At 46.3% G+C, this 17,916-nt stretch overlaps 1 protein-coding gene across 1 annotated transcript in view; it reads right to left on the bottom strand.

The window, feature by feature from the left end:
• The window catches only part of TTLL7 (tubulin tyrosine ligase like 7), a 1,017,987-nt gene that overhangs the window by 437,663 nt on the left and 562,408 nt on the right, over positions 1-17,916 (bottom strand). The window contains exon 15 of the mRNA XM_078659263.1: positions 12,400-12,535. Coding sequence (XP_078515389.1) covers positions 12,400-12,535 — 136 coding nt within the window. The remainder of the gene's footprint in view (positions 1-12,399; positions 12,536-17,916) is intronic.

The raw sequence follows: 17,916 nt of genomic DNA, 5'->3' as shown, positions 1-17,916 counted from the left end.
GTATATGAAAGTATGCATCTTTGAGGTCCAGAGTTGCTAGGAAGTCTCCCTGCCGCAGCAGTGGTAGGATTTGTTGCAGAGTGAGCATGTGAAAGTGCTCTGATAAAATGTAGTTGTTGAGGGGCCTGAGATCTAATATTGGTCTGAGAGACCCATCCTTCTTGGGAATGAGAAAGTATAGTGAATATACTCCTGTTCCTTGGTGTTTGAATGGGACTGGTTCTATGGCCCCCTTTTGCAGCATACTGACAACCTCTTGCTGCAGTAACGTTATATGTTCCTGTGACATTGGACGGTGTACGGGTGGTATGTTGGGTGGTGTTGATGTCAGTTCTAGGCAATAGCCATGTTGGATAATTTGCCTGACCCATTTGTCTGTAGTGATGTTTAGCCAGGCTGATAGGAACTGTTGTACTCTTCCCCCGACCGGTGTTGTATGGTCTGGGGGTAGTGCCAAAAAGTCACTGTTTGGTATTAGTGGAGGATCTATTGGATTTGCCTCCACGACCTTTGCCTTTGTTATTATTTCCTCTGTATCCACCACGATTTGTATTTTTGTTGTATGTGGATTGTGTATTTGTTTTGTATGTGGAGGACTGTTGCGAAGTGTTACCACGCGCTCCTCCTCTATAGTTGGGGCGACGAAAGGAGCCTCTGTGTTGTTGGGACTGAAGAGCTCCCATGGACTTTGCAGTCTCCGTGTCCTTTTTCATTTTGTCCAGAATTGAGTCAACTGCTGGACCAAACAAAAAATCTGGGTTTATAGACTGGTTAAGAATTGTAGGCTGGACTTCATTTTTGAATCCAGATATGCGCAGCCATGCGTGTCTCCTAAGCAGTACGCTTGTGTTGATAGATCTGGCAGCTGTGTCTGCCGCGTCTAGTGCACACTTAATGGAGGCATTAGTGATGAGCTTTCCCTCCTGTATATGTTCATCTGCCTGCTGTTTGTAAGGCTCAGGTAAGTGTTGGAGAAGTTCTTCTAGAGTGTCATAGTGCGCCCTGTCATATCTAGCCAACAAGACTTGAGTATTGGCTATTCTCCAAGAGTTTGCTGCTTGAGCAGCTACTCTTTTGCCTGATGCTTCCAAAATCTTTGACTCTTTATCAGGAGGAGGAGGAGCCTCTCCAGTAGTTTGTGAATTAGCACGCTTTCGTGCATTGGATACCACTAATGAATCTAAGGGCAGTTGTCCCCTGATGTAAGTAGGGTCTACTGGTGCAGCCCTATACTTCTTCTCTATTCTAGGGTTGATGACGCGTGCCCTAGCAGTGTCTTTAAATATGTCATTTGCGTGCTTTAGTACACCCTTTAACATGGGGAGTGTTTTGACACATCTTTCTGATGTTGCTAGTGTATCAAATAGAAAGTCCTCTTCTACAGCATCTGAATGCATGTCTACCTTATGGTAGCTTGCTGCTCTATCTAGTAAAGAGTTAAAAGCCACTGGGTCTTCTGTGGGTGATGGTTTTGCTGGGTATACAGTAGGGTCTGTAATGGGTAGAGTCCCCTCAGAGTCTGGCTCACCACCCCCTCCCCATGGTTGTGAATTGGGGTCTACATATGGGTTTTGTGGATATCCAAAACCCACATCTGCGTCCTGATCTTCATCTGGGTTGTAGTCAGAGCGTGCAGGAGAGTATGGGCATATGTAGTAGTAGGCATAGCTGGAGAGATAGGTTGGAAAAGAATAGGAGAGGTTGCACAGTCTCTTTTCTTTTTTAGTGGAATTTTAGAAAAGACTTCAGCTGGCACTGGTCTTTTCTTTTTTGTATACACAGTCACTTTCCCAGTGTTTGGGTCAATATATAGCTTGGACTGATCTTCTGTGGAGGGTCTGGATGTATGATCTCTTCTTCCACAGTTTTAAGCCTTGGCGTGGTAGTCTTTGGTTTGACTTTCTTCGGTTCAATGGCTTTAATCGTATCGACCGCTTTCGGTGCCTGTATTTGTTTTTGCGGTTTATCGACAGGTTTTGTCGTTCCGACGTCTTTTACAGGTTTCACCACTGTTTTTGGACCGAGCGGTTTTGTCGGTCCAAGAACGTCTTTAGGCTGTAGGGGTGTCTTTGGAGCCTGCGACTTCGGCTCGATGCCCCTCTTCGGATCGATAGTCTTCGACTCGACCGCCTTTTTTTGATGTGACTTAGGTTTCGCTTTCGGTTCGACGACCGCCTTGGGCGTAGCCTGATTGCCGTCGTCGACAGACTTTTTGCTTTTTCTGCAGTAGAACTCGATTTGGTTGATTCAACGGCCTTTGGCTTCGAAGGTTTAGATGTAATCATTGCCTTCGGCTCGGCGCCCTTTTGTTTTATCACCTTGGGTTCGACGACGTTCGGTCCGAAGACTGTCGTGTCGATGAGTTTCGGTTTCGATTGAACCGGCCTCGGATTACGTGTCTCAGAAGGCTCTTTCTGTATGTTCTTAGCCGGGCGGTATGGAGGGGCTGTAGAACCAGTATTTTGATCTTGGCTAAGGCCTGTTGGCGATGCCTCGACCTGAGTCTCTGATATTGGTGTAGTGTCTATATGGGGCGGTGTACTCACGGTTCGCCCCTCGTCATCATTGGAGTCGTCTTTGACAGGTACGATGTCTTGATCGTATTCATCGACATCGACGATTTGTTCTTCCTCATCGATATAATATTCAGAGTCGTACTCGGAGTATTGATCTTCCTCTCGATCCGAGTCTTTGGCGTCAACTAATTCTTCCTCATCGTCGAAGATATTCTCGGGCTCCGGTGCCGACCTCTGCATTTCTAGCCTTGCCGCTCGCCTGTTCCGGAGTGTCTTTTTGGATCGGAACTGGGCACAAGCTAGGCAATTATCTTCTTGATGATCTGGAGATAGACATTTGTTGCACACTGGAAGCTTATCTGTGTGCGGGAACTTTGAGTTGCACTGCGGGCAGTATTTGAATGGACTTCGTTCCATCGACCGCCGGTCCACGTGGCGTTGAGAAGGCCTAACGGCCCGATTCGACGACCGGAGTGCAAAGAAAGGGTGATGAAAGTTTATCGGTACCGAGCGAAACAATACCGACGATTCCGAAGGCCTTTTGGCCTTTTTTGAAAAGTTTCTTTCGATTCCGAACTTGGAGTTATGGAAAGTACATCCGAACCCAATGGCGGAAAAAAACAATCTGAGGATGGAGAGGATGCCCATGCGCACTGTAGTCCAAGGGAGGAGCCACCTATCTCGTGATACTTCGAAGACTCTTCCAGGACAACAATGTGCAATCATCCGGACCCAACACTAGGCAGCGATCTATGCATAGATATGAATTCAGCAGCCCACATGCCTCGAACATATTAATACATTAGTGAGTTTTTTCCAATTAGGCTGTGGTTAGCTTTCTATTACTTCAATACTTACATTTAATTGCCATGTGTGCAAACATCAGCCTGAATACTATGTTGCCTGATTTTACTCTTTATTTCAAGAAATTAAAAAGGATTTCCTAACATCCTTCATTATTGCACGCAACATTTGGCTACGTGTACAAATGTTTTGGCAGTCATAAACTAAGAGATAAGCTAAATTTGTTAGTTTGTGGTTGCTTATACTTTTTTCCATACGTAAATTTTACTATGTCCTAAAATGGTTTAGAAATGGTTTTGAATCACTCTTTACAAGTGGCATGCTGTGGGTGTCCCTTCCACATATTGATTCGGTATCAATGGTTTGTTATCTGAATTCCCATTACAAAATATTGATAAGTTAACGACTTCCAAGTTGGGGTGGTAACTTGTTCACAAAAGGTAAGGTAAGGGCTTCTCCTTTGCTAATTAGCATACACGTTTCAGGCGGTGCAGGCAGTAATGGGGGAGGGAGCTTGGCCAACTCTCACTGCAACTTTTTGTTTGTAATTTTTTTCAACGCAGATTTAAGGAAATTTGGCTGCATAAAAAATTATCTTTTAGGTAAAGCAATCACAGGTATGGTGGTATGCTGGCCCATGAGACTTTCCTCCAGACAGTAATGCATGTTAGGGTTGGCTTGCCCTATATGACAGGTGGATGACTGAGACTTCTAGGGCTGGACCACAAAACATTTTTGACTGGTGTTATTTTATATCCTTCATGACGTTAAGGAAGTGCATGCTTCAAACACCTTTTACCTGAATTCTGGAGGTGGTTATGAGTAACAAGAGCATTTGTGCAAATTTGCTGGATGGCTTTTTGTTGTGGTGGTGGTGTGTTCTGTTGCTTTTTGTGTCTGTTATTGCAATGTGATTTTGTTGTGTTGTACTATGGTGCTGTTTTGCTCTGTTTTGACTGATTGTTGTGATGTGTCCTGCTACACTTCAAATGTTTTGTATAATTGCTTTATGTTTGTTATTCCATTATGCTCAGTTTTTCCCCTTAGATATGTTCACAAATGCTGCTGTATCTCCAGCCAAAAGCAGTACATAAATTCCGTATCACAAACAACTACTTACCACTGTCTAAAGTGGTAAGATGGCACTGCTTTAGGTCTTCAACTCCTTAAGAAACCGGTCAACACAAAACCATGGCATAGACGGTGTCTTAAGTTGGTGCTTCCAGTGCTCACTTAATGTGGTTCAGCACTTAGAGCGAACGTGTAACTGCACTAATGTTATCTCACTGACTGGATAACCCAGAAAAGAGTAGGTATCCCAGCTCTCTTTCTTCAGCTTCTACCTCACCTCCAATGTATTTTTCGCCTTCCAGAGCTACAGTCATCATAGGTGAGAGTACTGGCTCAAGTGAAGCCATGTATGTATTCCTACCGCGCAATATTGCAATTTACACAGCTAAAACGTTTGTTCTTACATGAGGAGAAGAACAGATAGGAAATGCAACTGCGTATTTAATGATCAGTTAGAAAATTAGCTACTGAATGCAAAAGACTACGGCAAAAATGAAATCATTTTCTCACAAAGAAAACAAAAAAAAGACAGCCCTGGCGACTCGGCTAATGGCGAAGATATTTCCGCCTGCCTGGCACAGAACTCTAAGTAAGCCAGGTGGTCTTCAGCCAGGGGAGCGGAAGACATCCCTCCAGTGACCTGGCAGGCTAGAAGCTACTTGCCAAATTCTATTTAAGACCCTTAGGCTACAGCACAGAAGGCATCCAGCTGGAGAAAGCACTGAACTATTCCGACAACCTTATATTAGAATTCAGCTCCAGCCCCTGTGACTATTTCCATTCTCGAGAAATGATGGGAGTTATTTACTAATGTTTTGCATACGCACCTTTGTGGCACAATGTGACGAAAACCATTGCTCCAATTTACTTACCATTATTAAAAAGCAACCAAGAGCCACTTAGTAAATCTGGACCTAAGTTTTAAAAATTCCTAAGGCCCCAAAAAGCAATACATTTCTGAAAAATGCAAACACCTACACTCAATGCATTTGACGCTTATGATAACTTTGATACGAACACCCTGGTATCAGGGGCGGCTCCTCCACTATGGCAGAGGAGCGTCGCTCCACCAGCTCACCGCCATCAGCTACAAAAATTAAAAAATATATTAACTTAGTTTTAATTTTCAGCTGCAGGTTCAGCCAGCGTGTGTAGAGAGGGCGGGGACGGGGCCGGGGCCAAGAGTGGGGTAGGAGGACTGGTTGGTGCACTTCTAAGTGCATAGGTGTGTTTGGCCGTCCTCCATAGGCTGCCCAAACACACATGTGCACTTAGATTTCTCCAACCCAGCTGTATTGCACAGCCGGGTTGGAGAAACAGCACAGACTCCCTGTGCCTTAGTGGACCTTCAAGTCACCCGCTCAGGCAAATCCCTGCGCTACTCTCATAGAATGAGAGTAGCACACAGGCGGGCAACTAGAGCCAAATTTCGGGGGGGGGGGGGGCTGAAAAAAATGTCGGGGGGGCTAATTCTTTCAAACATAGACAGAGTGGCTGTAAGACGGGGCGAACACACAACAAAAGCCTCATTTACACGTAAATGGTCTTTAAAAGACCTGTTAAGTACTCGGGTGGGGCTGCAATTAAATGCTCGCCAGCCCGCGAAGCTGTCTCCGGCCGGGCTGACACACACGACAGGGGGGGCTGAAGCCCCGTGACCCCAATGGGTGTTGCGCGCCTAGCACAGGGATTGCACAGGGAGGCTGTGATTCTGTCCAAATTTCTGTTGTGACCAGGAAGACCGAGGAGTGAAGCGGCCACCAGCTTAAGCAAAGTCTCCTTTTTTTTAGCATTATTAAACCTTCCCCTGCGCTCCCACCATACTCCATCCACCACTTTTTGTTTGTGGTGGCCACCACTTCCTGGTATTCAATCACCGCTTTTACGACATTTAGAGAACAATAAAACAGGCAAGCCTCCTGCAGGTGCTTAGTATTAGAACCTCGTAGGACGAGCATTGTGAGCGCCACACTCCATGTGGTATAGAGCTACTTAATGACATGTTTAATGAGCCTTTCCTTCTGATGTTACTCAGTACAAGTACTAAACAGGTGCATAGCAGATATGATGATAAGTTAGTTGTGGTCATCCATTTATGTGGGGTAAAGCAAAGGGGGGATGCAAAGGGTAACAGTACAAGTGGCTCCAGTAAGAGGGGAAATTAGAGCATTAGACCGTCCATTCGCACACACGTGACAATGGTTACTTATAAAAGAAACGTGATTTTTGGCAGTGTGAGTTTTTTGACAAAGAGCCATGGACATTCCAAGTTAACAGGTTAAAAATGGTTTCTACTGGCTCCACTTGTACCATATATTTTTTTAACATATTCCACAGATGTGAAGTATATTCCAGTTATCGCTTGAAACTGGTTATACGTCTATAATGATGGCCATTGATTGCTCTTTTTAAACAATTTTCTATTTTTCACTCTGAAAGACACAAAGACTTGTATCAACAAATGAAACGCACATTACATACTCCGTGCGAGTTCCCTCAAACTGGGTGCATCATTCACAGTTCTGGGCCAATGCACTCCATTGACCAAAAAAAGTAGTCACGTGCACATGAGGTTGAAGTTTGTATCTGTGCAGGAGAGTGTGCATGGGGTATCTTCACGGCTTTAAGTGGGCCTGGTCTCACCGGTGCTGAGCACCAGCAGTTTTTTTAAAGAAGCCTCGAAATGGGTCTCTATTGGGCTCTGTTTTGGGTCCGAACTGCAGTGACAGCAGGCACATCGATCTCCTGAGGCTTGAGCCGGGAAAACACAGAGGCATTATTAGCTCATTTGCACTTTGCTCATTTGCACATTGTAGCGCCTGTAATTGGATTATTTGCACTGTTGCTTTTGTATTTTATATCCGATTTTAACACTCAAACTGTTTTAGTTTACCCGCAATTGCTGCTCAAAGGGGTTGGAACGGTGGGGTGAACTGGCTTAGACTCGTTGAGTCGGGCGGGAGCGCCATCTTGGGGGACGTCGGTCAGCGGACTAGGCATTTCCCTGACTTCGACATTAATTGCGAGGCTGGAGCGAGCGCGCCGCTGTCGAGCTGAAGGCGCTCCAAAGGCTAGCCCGCCTGCACCCTTCCACGTTTGGCCCGCGCTCAGCGCCAGGACCCCTGGGAGTTTTATGCCAGGTAAGCCTCCCACCCGTAGTTATGGAAGAACAACCTTGTTACAATTAAATGGGGCGGGCAGGGATTGCATCTGTCTCTCGGTGGATGCGCTGCCGGTACATTCCAGGAGTATGTCCCAACTGTAAAATGCCCCTACCCAAGATCCTTGTTCAGCCCATACCATCAAGGGATGATAAAAGTTCAGGGTTAGTCGGATGCAATACACAAGTATTTAAATATATATTGCTCAATGAAAGGTCCTTGGTTAAACACACCCTGGAGTGTGCAAGGCTCATTGAGGAGAGGGAAATAAAAATTGATTTTATCAGAGAGGCGTGGACTGATGATTCCTCTGGCCCAGACATAGTGAAAGCCACCCCTCCAGGGTTCTTAGCCTATACTTTAGATAGGCTTCTCAGGAGAGGGGAGGATTGACTGTGATCAACTATGGCTCGGTTAAGGCAACTTTTCAGCCAGTCCCAATGGTAGCGTGTGAGGCCCTGTTTTTTAATCTCAGCCTATCTCATGATCATACCTTCAAAGGAAGTTTATTGTACAGGCCGCCAGGAGCTAGAAACTCCTTTATAGCTTCACTTGGAAACATATTGGAAGAGGGCCTATGCACCGACGCCTATAGAATTATGGGTGATTTTAATTTTATTTGGAGGCACTTACTGAACCTGACACCGTAACTTTAAATGACATGATGAATAGCGCTGACCTGAGGAAGCAGTTCATTGGTCCTACTCATGTGACAGGACATACCGTGGATGGTATTTTTCTAACCATCCATGCCTTCAGTTTACGGGGCTACTACCTCTCGTGTGGTCAGATCATGCTGCCGTCCAATATCAGTTGACTCTGATGGTGCAGCACGCGAGTGGTCAATGTCCAAAAGGCCAAATAGTAACTTGATTCTGGAACAAAATTTAGGGGACAGTTCTGCATAAGCTTCTTACCCCCACGGCAGGTCAAATGCCATTGGGAATGGAAGAGGCTACTATGGTTTCTACGAAATGGCTGGAGCAAGCCTGTGGTATAATAGCCCCAGCAAAAACTCTCTGACCCAAAAGATCACAGCCCTCTGCTCCATGATTTACACAGGGCTTGAGAAATCAAAAACTTGTTTGCAAATGGCTTGAGCGGTACTGGAGGAAAGGCTATAAAAAAACAGAGAAAAAGTTATATAAACTCAGCCTGCAGAATTATAAACAACTCCTTTTTCTGCTAAACAAAAGTTTTATGCAATCTGCATTGATCTAACAAAGAATTCGGTAAAAGAGTTGTTCAGAACTGTTTCTAGCCTGGCCTCCCCAAGTCCAGCTAAAGTTCAGTCAAGTCAGGAACTATGTGAAGATATTGCCAAGTTCTTCTTGACCAAAGTGGAGTCCATCTTTTTGGCTTTCAGTGGGCCAAGCACGGGCAGGATGAATGTGTGGCTAGGGAGAAATCCAAGCCTACGAGGGTTCCCATTTCCACCTTTGAGAATTTCTCGCCGGTGTCCCTTGAAGATATTCGCGAGCTCCTCATGGCAGCCCAAGTCAGGGTCGCATATGACCCATGTCCGGTCGCAGTGGCTAAACTGGCCCCGGTTCCGATTGCATCATCACTATCATCAATTTTTAACGGCATGTTTCTAACAAGGCAGTTTCCTATACGCTGGAAATTGGCCTCCATACTGCCCCTTTTTAAAAAAAACAGCTTGGACCCTAAGGATCCAAATAATTTTCGCCCTATTTCCCAGCTTCCGCTCCCAGCAACATTGAGATCAGGGAAGTCGTTGATCAGGGTGGCAGTATAGTCTTATTGGATCTGTCTGCCGCCTTTGATACGGTCCATCATGACATCTTAATGGACTGTCTAAAGGCATGTGGGATCCATGGGAAAGCTTGGGATCTTTTAAGATATTTTTATCCGACAGAGGACAAATTATTGCACTGGAAGAACACCTGTCTAAACCTTTTACAGTGCTCTGTGGGGTCCAAAAGGTGTCCTCTCAGAGTCCCACGCTTTTTAATGTGTATGTTTCTTCTTTGGCCCCCATTATCAGTGTCTAGATTCGGCCTCACCTCATATGCTGATGACACCCAAATTGTGGTGTCTCTGCTACCTGGCAAGGAGGGGGGAATGGATAAACACTTTCAACACTGTATGATATCAGTTGGGAGTTGGATGGCAGAGAACTGCCTAAAAGTCAACACAGGTAAAACCAATGTCATACTGTTTGGCAATGACACTAACTTCTGGACACCAAATTGGTGGCCAGACTCGATGGGTACTCTTCCTATGCCCTCAAAAAAGGTTAACAACTTGGGAGCATTAGTGGATGAGAGCCTTACCTTTGGTCACTAAGTAAACTTAGTGGCATAAAAAACAGCTTATGTAATTAGAACGGTCAGGATAATACTGACGTTCTTGCCATCGGGTAGCAGGCAAACAGTGGTCACGGCTCTTGTAATGTCGAGGCTGGACTACTGCAACAGTCTTTATTTAAATGTTCAACAAAGATTCTTGAACAAACTTCAACTGCTGCAGAATGCAGCTGCCAGACTGCTTACTGGCACATCCAGGTTTTCTCCCATATCTAAGGAAATAAAAAAATTACACTGGCTCCCTGTAAGGAACCAAGTGCATTTTAAAGCCTTCTGTTTGGTTTTTAATGCACTTCAAGGTACAGGACCAGACTATTTAAAATGGCAGTTCCATTGGTACATACCGAAAAGAACACTTCGCTCACTGGGTGCCAAGTTGTTCTCAGTGCCACACACAAAAAAAGCTTGGTGGGGTGGCAGAAGTTTTGCTCACAGTGCAGCAAAAGCCTGGAATGACTTGCTGTTTCACCTGAGAAATGCCAAGGATCTTGTAACTTTTAGGAAAGGCTTAAAAACCTGGCTCTTTGCCCAATAAAACGTTTTTTTCCGTTTCTAGCCTAATGGAGATGTAACTTGTGCCAGGACACCCCCGGATAACCGCTGCACTTCAAAAATATCATTAACATTAACATCGATGTGCGCTGCTCACACTGCTCCCTTCTCACTAGTGGAGAAGTTACGGCATGACATCATGCCAGGTGTGCGTTGTAGGGGAAAGGAAATCCTTTAAAGAGAGTCATTTTCTCTTTGGATTTCCCTTCTCTTTTTGAAACTCAGGAGCAGCAACATTGTTGTGGTGTCACCAGGGCTTTAAGTGGAAGCTTTTTCAATTTTATTTACAAGCCATAGTTGCTGCTTATTTATCTTATGCAATTAACAACCATTGACAAAGTCAATAGTACTGACTTGTAGGTATGATGTTACTTGTGTCATATATATGGATGCAATGACAGAAACAGCAAAATACAAGTGGGGTGGCACACTATGCTTAGCACAGGTTTTTAGCTTATGTGTTTTAAAGCCACACCATTTATTACGTTGGCCACACCCCTTTGACACCCCCCACCCCCAGTTTTTTCATCCCACTTAAAGTCCTGGGTATCTTGAACTTGCAATGGTGCCCTCAGGCCCTACGGGTGGGTGGAGTACTATCAATTAAGTTATTTGAATACAAGTTGTATCCATAAAAGTGCAATGCATAATAATTAAATACATACAATACATAATAAGAAATATTAAAAAGACAATACATACATAAAAACATACAAATAATTAAAATACACCCCCTGTTAAAATTACATGTAGTGCAAAGTCCAGAGTTAAACCCATTCCACAAGCCTATGCAGTATTCATAGTATGACGAACTCTTACGGCTACTTTCAAAATAGTGCTCAAATGGGTAGTTACCTCCTCTCCTGCCAAATAAAAGAACATATATAATGTATCTCTCAGATTATTAATACCTTGTTTTCTAACAGAGATCAGAAAATGCTTTGAATACATAACCTTGAATCCGTGAAATGCAGCATTGTTTGCCCTGAGTTTCGATCAATCAAACTGGGTGCGCCATGCACAGTTCTGGGCCAATGCACTTCATCGACCTAAAAAAGCAGTCACATGTGCACATGCTGTTAAAGTTTGTGACTGTGCAGGAAAATGTGTAAGAGAGCGAGACTGAGCAGAGAGTGGTCCTATCTCTGATAGTGTGCATGGGGTATCCTGAACTTGCAATGGCGCCCTCAGGCCCTACGGGTGGTGCAGTACTAGATTGCACTCACTCTCAAGGCTCCCTTCAAGTATCAGTTTGTCGTGTCACTATGTGCGATACTGACATGTCTCAAACTGCATCGTCAGTGCCTGTTTTAGGCACCGTCATCATGGATCCCCCGAAAAAAGGGACGGGTGTCAAGGTCGGATCAGAAGACCATTCATGCATCTACTAAGGGGTGCGCTTGAGGGGGTGGCTGGCGGAATGCTAAGTGTGGGTTATCTCCCAGTTGGCACAAATGCAAGAAGTCCCCTGGGGCTCTTGCCTAAGCGCATGTTTCATTGGGGCCAGTATGCCCACAAGCAATGGGAATGTCTATATCTGAGTGCAGCACAAGTAGGACAAAGAACTGTAAGAGGTATTGCATAGAAGGAACAGAACTATAATTTGGCATGTGAAGTCAAATACCCAAAAAACCTATATTCTTCTTCTGTATACAGTATACATAATTTTCTGCTGGGCAGGAAAGATTTCCACCAGGTTTCAAGGGCCACTGTACTATGAGTTTACTATAAACATACCTCGAACTATCCAAAAGTGGTTTTGCTAGAAAATCGGAGACCCTTGCTGCCCATACGCTGTTAAACATATTTTCTCAGAATACATTGTTGGCATTCTTACAGCATACATCTCTGAGAACAATTCTGAAATCAAAGAGGTTCCTCTCACGAGGATGTTAAAATAATATAACATTCTTCTGAAAGCTGTCTCATCAGTGACTTATTTTGAGGAATGCGCAAAACCAGCACCTTCATTCTTTTCAAAGGGTTGTTCATCTCCCGCTGCAGTGAGGCTGCTCTCCCGGCTAAGAAGGTCTGGAAAGCCGTGGCTAACAAACGCTCATATTTTTCCAGGAGGAACTTATCATCCGGGGGATAAATTCGCCTGTGGGAAAAGAACAGCAGACCTTAGTGGAAAGGGTAAATAATGTGCATCCATAGGTGGAATTAACAACATCACTATCAAGAAATGTTTAATGTGTGAAATGTAGATTTCTCTCTTGAATGTGAACGTTTATCGACGACAAAGTCTAGTCTTACTCTAGTTCGGAAATCTGTAGAATCCATTCTTAATTCCAATAGTAGATAGCCACAAATGGTTTATTATAGTGTTCTCCTTCGATGTTATGTTTCCCTGTGACCTCTACAGTCTCAGGGCACATGACGCTGCCTGCTTCTTGGATACTCACTCTGCATTGCTTTTGCAAAGTGTTCAAGGCCAAAAAAGAGCATCAGTGACTACTAAGAGCAGGTCAGCCGAGATAGATGCCCTACATGAGCAGATTGAAACACCTCATGGTAGGAGAAAACGAAGATTGTGAGTGTTTTATTCAAAGATGGGAGGACGTAGAAGGAAGAGAAAGATCCTGTTTCTACTTCATTCATATTGGAAAGGAAAGCAAGTCAGAAGATGGCTAATTGCGGAGCATCAGCATCATGCTTATATCATGATTTTCTTGTACCTGTTTTGGAGGTCTAAAAAGGCAATTGTAGGTTACATGACACAGCCACCCTAGGGCCTGATTCAGAGTATGGCACATAGGGCACTCTGTCACAAACGTGATGGACCCTGTACACCAAACTCTAATGTAAGTGAGAGGGGCATAAGCTTTCAGTCAGTCACACCTCAATTGGATCCTTCAATGACTTAGTGATGGCAATCAGAGAAGTGACATCACATTACCCTCCATATTTAGGGCAGACAGTCTGATGTAAAAGTTACTTACTTTCGGTAATGATGTCTCTGTAAGAGACATAGCTCAGTTATAGATTCCTTACCTTAGAATCATCCCATGCATAAGACTGGATCCGGAAATTTTTCTTAGCAGTACCCGTGCACGTCAGTAGGTGGCGTCTGTCGACTCTGCATCCGCCATCAGCATCGCGGCCGCCGGGATGAGGTAGTGGTGCCTACTTAGATGCCGCCCCAGCGCGCTGACGTCAGTTCTGACAGGACTTTCCATGCCAGAAGCACAGAGTCATGAAAGACACTGACCACTGGTGCGCAACAACCAGGGCCTTGTAAGGGAGTCCCTATCCCTAGAAGTCAGTTCACAGAGCAGAAAGCATGAGTGGGGTGGTAAGAAATCTATAAATAACCAATGTCTCTTGCAGAATTACATCATTACCGAAGGTAAGTAACTTTTACATCTGAAAGAGAAAGTTAGTTATAGATTCCTTACCTTAGAATAGATACCCCAGCTATACCATCCACGGAGCAGGGTCTGCGAACTAAGTTCACACCAAAAAGTTCTGGAGGACAGAACGGGCAAAATAGGAGTCCCTCCGGACTTGCCTGTCCAGGCAGTGATGTCTGGTGAACTTGTGCATAGATGCCCACTTTGCCGCCGGGCAGATGTCAAGGAGTGGGACTCTGGGTGACAATGCAGTTGTTGCTGCTGTAGCCCTAGTGGAATGCGCACAAAGCCCCACTGGAGATTCCTATTTCGCTAAAGCATAACACATTTTTATACATAGGACAGCCCATCAGGAGATGGTATGCTTTTGGACAGCCCCACCTTTCTTGGCACCCACATAGCCAACGAAGAGTTGATCGTCCACCCGGAAATCTTTAGTGTGGTCGAGATAGAAGGACAGCACACGTTTTGGGTCCAGACGGTGGAATCTCTCCTCCTCCTTGGAAGGGTGTGGAGGTGGGAAAAAGGTGGGCAGAGTAAGTTAGTCCTATGTGAAAAGGTGTAACTACTTTAGGAAAGAACAAGGTTCTCGTCCTAATCATCACACAGATGCACAGAGAAGAAAGGGGGCTTAGAAGAAAGAGCCTGAAGCTCACTCACTCTGCGAGCAGAGGTGATGGCAAAAAGAAAGGCAGTTTTTAGAGAGATAAGCCTGCGAGGACAGTTGTGAAGAGGCTCGAAAGGAGCACCATATGTTAAGTCAAGACAAGATTCAAATCCCACTGGGGCATAATCAAAGGAGATGGGGGAAAAAGATGAATAATGCCCTTAAAGAATCTATTTACCACAGGGGACTTGAATAAAGAGGTCTGCTCTGGTAGCCGAAGGAAAGCAGAAATGGCTGCTAGACAGGCTTTTAGAGAGCCCAGAATGAACAAGAGAACCTCAGAAAGAGTGGCAGAGAGGGATCCACAGCATTTGTTGTGCACCATGCCACAAACTTGTTCCATCAACAGGAGTATCCCATCTAAGTGGAGGTACACCTGCCTGCCAAGATGATGTTACAGATTTCGGACGGAAGGTCAAAAGCTGTCAATTGTCGCCGCTCAATCTCCATACAAGGAGGTGGAGGCTGGACAGGTTCGGGTGGAAGACCGTCCCATGTTGCTGCGACAGAAGATCCTCCTGAAGGGGCAGTCTGATCGGAGGATCGATGGCCATGCTCAGAAGCTCAGGGTACCAGACTCTTCATGCCCAGTTCAGAGCCACCAGAATGACTTGGTCCCAGTCGCGGGGCAGAAGTGGTACAGGCGGAAAGGTATATACGAGGCCGCAGTTCCACTCACAAGGAAAATCAGTGGCGAGCAAGTGCTGCCTTGGAAACTCCAACACACAGAACTGCTGACATTGCGCATTGTCTTCGGTGGTGATCAGATCTAACCAAGACTCTCCCCACCGCTTAAAGAGACCTTGCACCACCTCTGAGTGAAGACACCATTCGTGATCCACCAGGCACCAAAGGCTGAGGTTGTCCACCCTGGTGTTCAGAGAACCTGCCAGATGTTGAACCACCAGGGTCATGCCCTGATGTTCCAGGCATGTTCAAAGGCTAAGAGCCTCTTGACATAGGGTCCCCACCCTGACCTATTTGTTGCAGTACCACATGGTGATGGTGTTGTCTGTGAACACTTGCACTAGTTTCCCCTTGAGGGAGGGAAAGAATGCCTTAAGTGACAGGCAAATTACCTGAAGCCCCAGCAGGTTGATATGGAGCCCGTACTCCACTTGAGACTAGACTCCTCTGATCTCTACCTCTCCCAGATGGCCGTCCCATCGCAGCAGTGATGAATCATTCACCACTGTTAGTTCTGATTGGGGAAGGGAGAGGGATCTGACTCTGACCCAATCCTGGTCCGTTAACCACCACTGCTGTTGTTGTGCAGTTCCCTTCGAGATCTAGACATAGTCGGAAAGATTCCCCTGATGCTTTGCCCACTGGAACTTCAGGTCCCACTGCAGGGCCCGCATAAAGCACCTGGAATGATCCACCAGCAGGATGCAGGAGGCCATGAGGTCCAGTAGCCTGAGGGTCGTTCTCACTGAAATCCGGGTTAGAGACTTAAACATTGATAGCCCAAATATCCTGGACTCGTTGCTCGGGAGGACAGGCCCAAAACATCACTGCGTCCAGAACTGCTCCAGTGAAAGTGCGCAACTGAGAGGGAGTGAGGTGTGACTTTGGCATGTTTATAGTGAACCCCAGTGAGTGCAGGAAGTCCGCCTTAGTATGGAGGTGGAAGACAACAGCCTGGGAAGTAGAACGCCTTCAACAGCCAGTCATCGAGATAAGGGAAGACTGGAACCCAAGATCTGCGCAGAAAAGCTGAGACCACCACCACCACCTTCGTGAACACCCAAGGGGCACTGGTAAGGCCAAAGGGAAGCATGGTAAACTGAAAATGCTCAAGGCCTATCACGTACCGTAGGTAGCATCTGTGGGCTGGTAGGACGGGGACATGGAAATAGGCGTCCGGCAAGTCCTTCACCACTATTCAGTCACCAGGGTCAAGGGCAGACAGGACCTGGGCCAACATGATCATTTTTTTAACTTCTCCTTCTGGAGGAGGCAGTCGAGGGCCCTAAGGTCTTGGATAGGATGCAGGCCTTTGTCCTTCTTGGGCACCAGAACGTAGCAGGAATAGCAACCACAACACACTTCTGGCACAGGGACCTTCTCGACAGCGCCCTTGGACAAGATAGCTGAAACTTCCTGGCAGAGAAGCGCCAAATGATCTCTGACATGCGATCAAAAGATGGTGGCATGGAGGGAAGGGCAGTCTAGAAGGAGATGTAGGAACCCCTTCGGTCTATCTGCAAAACCCACCGGTCCAACGTGATGGATTGCCAGAAGGGGAGATAATGGTGAATCCTGCCATCCACCAGCCGTTGATGGCCCTGAAAGGTTAGACTAGGGAGGTTTGTAGGCTGCTGCATTGGGAGAGTGTGGACAGGCCTGCCCGCTGGCTCCCAGACCCGCAAGAGCTGGTGACTAGATTGGGCCGGATGTGGTGGTGTGCCCTTTTCATAGCTATAAAAGGCAGACTGCTATAGACCGGAAGACGCAGGGAGGACCAAGGATCTTGCTGTAGCTCAAGAATCCTTGAAGCACTCCAGAGCCAAGTCTGCCTTGTCACCAAAAAGGCAGAACTTGTGAAACCATATCCCAGATTGTTTAGGAGCATCGGCCCAAGAGGCACGAAGTATTCACCAACCACAGTGCCAAGCTGGAGGCAGAGAACATGTGCTTCCTAAGATAATCCAGCTTCTTGGATTCCGTCTGGGGGAGCCACAGGGAATGTGCCTCTGGAGGAAGAGGCTTAAACCACCAAGCTCTCGGGGGAAGGGTGTTGGGTGAGGAAAACTGGGTCGCCCGGGGCTAGGCGGTGGTGGCAGGCAAATCTCTGTTCCACAGGAGACCCTCTGCTGGGCTTGGACCAGGTGCCCAGGTGGACGTCAGTGAGGGCCTCGTCGAAGGGCAGGAGGGGTTTAGAGGAGGTTGCCACAGGCTAAAGAACGGCGATGGATCAAACCCAGATCTTTTGACTGGGTGTGAGTGTTTGATTGGTTCAGATGCTCCGTCCATCACCACCCCCTTTTGTACCGCTTTGACCGCCATAAGTGTAGCAGGGTATGCTCAGACGTGAGTCCCTTGCTCACTTTGCCACTGGATTCAAGCAAGCCAGGCTGAAGACGGCTGGAATGCCAGAAACCGGTCCTCAGAAGCTTGTTTCCGGTCCAGGGAAGGCATGGCTTGGCAGTTCGGGCTGGACTGTTCCCATGAGGCACAGGGTCAGACTGATTTGCATATAGCCATGTCTAAACTGGGGTGGCAGAGTGGGCTAAAGAACGGTGATGGATCAAACCCAGATTGGTTCAGATGATCCGTCCATCACCACCCCCTTTTGTACTGCCACAGGCTGAAGCACCTGTCAGGAGGTTAGACTTGACCGCCACTGAAGGAAGCTCTAGGCCCAAGGCTTCAGCTGCTCTTCGCACCACCACAGCATAGGACGCTCCCTCCTCAGTACCCATGGTGTCACCCAGGCCCTCTCTCCAGTCTGGCTCTTCA

This window comes from Lissotriton helveticus, chromosome 1_1, assembly GCF_964261635.1.
Source record: "Lissotriton helveticus chromosome 1_1, aLisHel1.1, whole genome shotgun sequence".
Taxonomy (NCBI): domain Eukaryota; kingdom Metazoa; phylum Chordata; class Amphibia; order Caudata; family Salamandridae; genus Lissotriton; species Lissotriton helveticus.
This window is presented reverse-complemented; position numbering and strand designations above follow the sequence as displayed.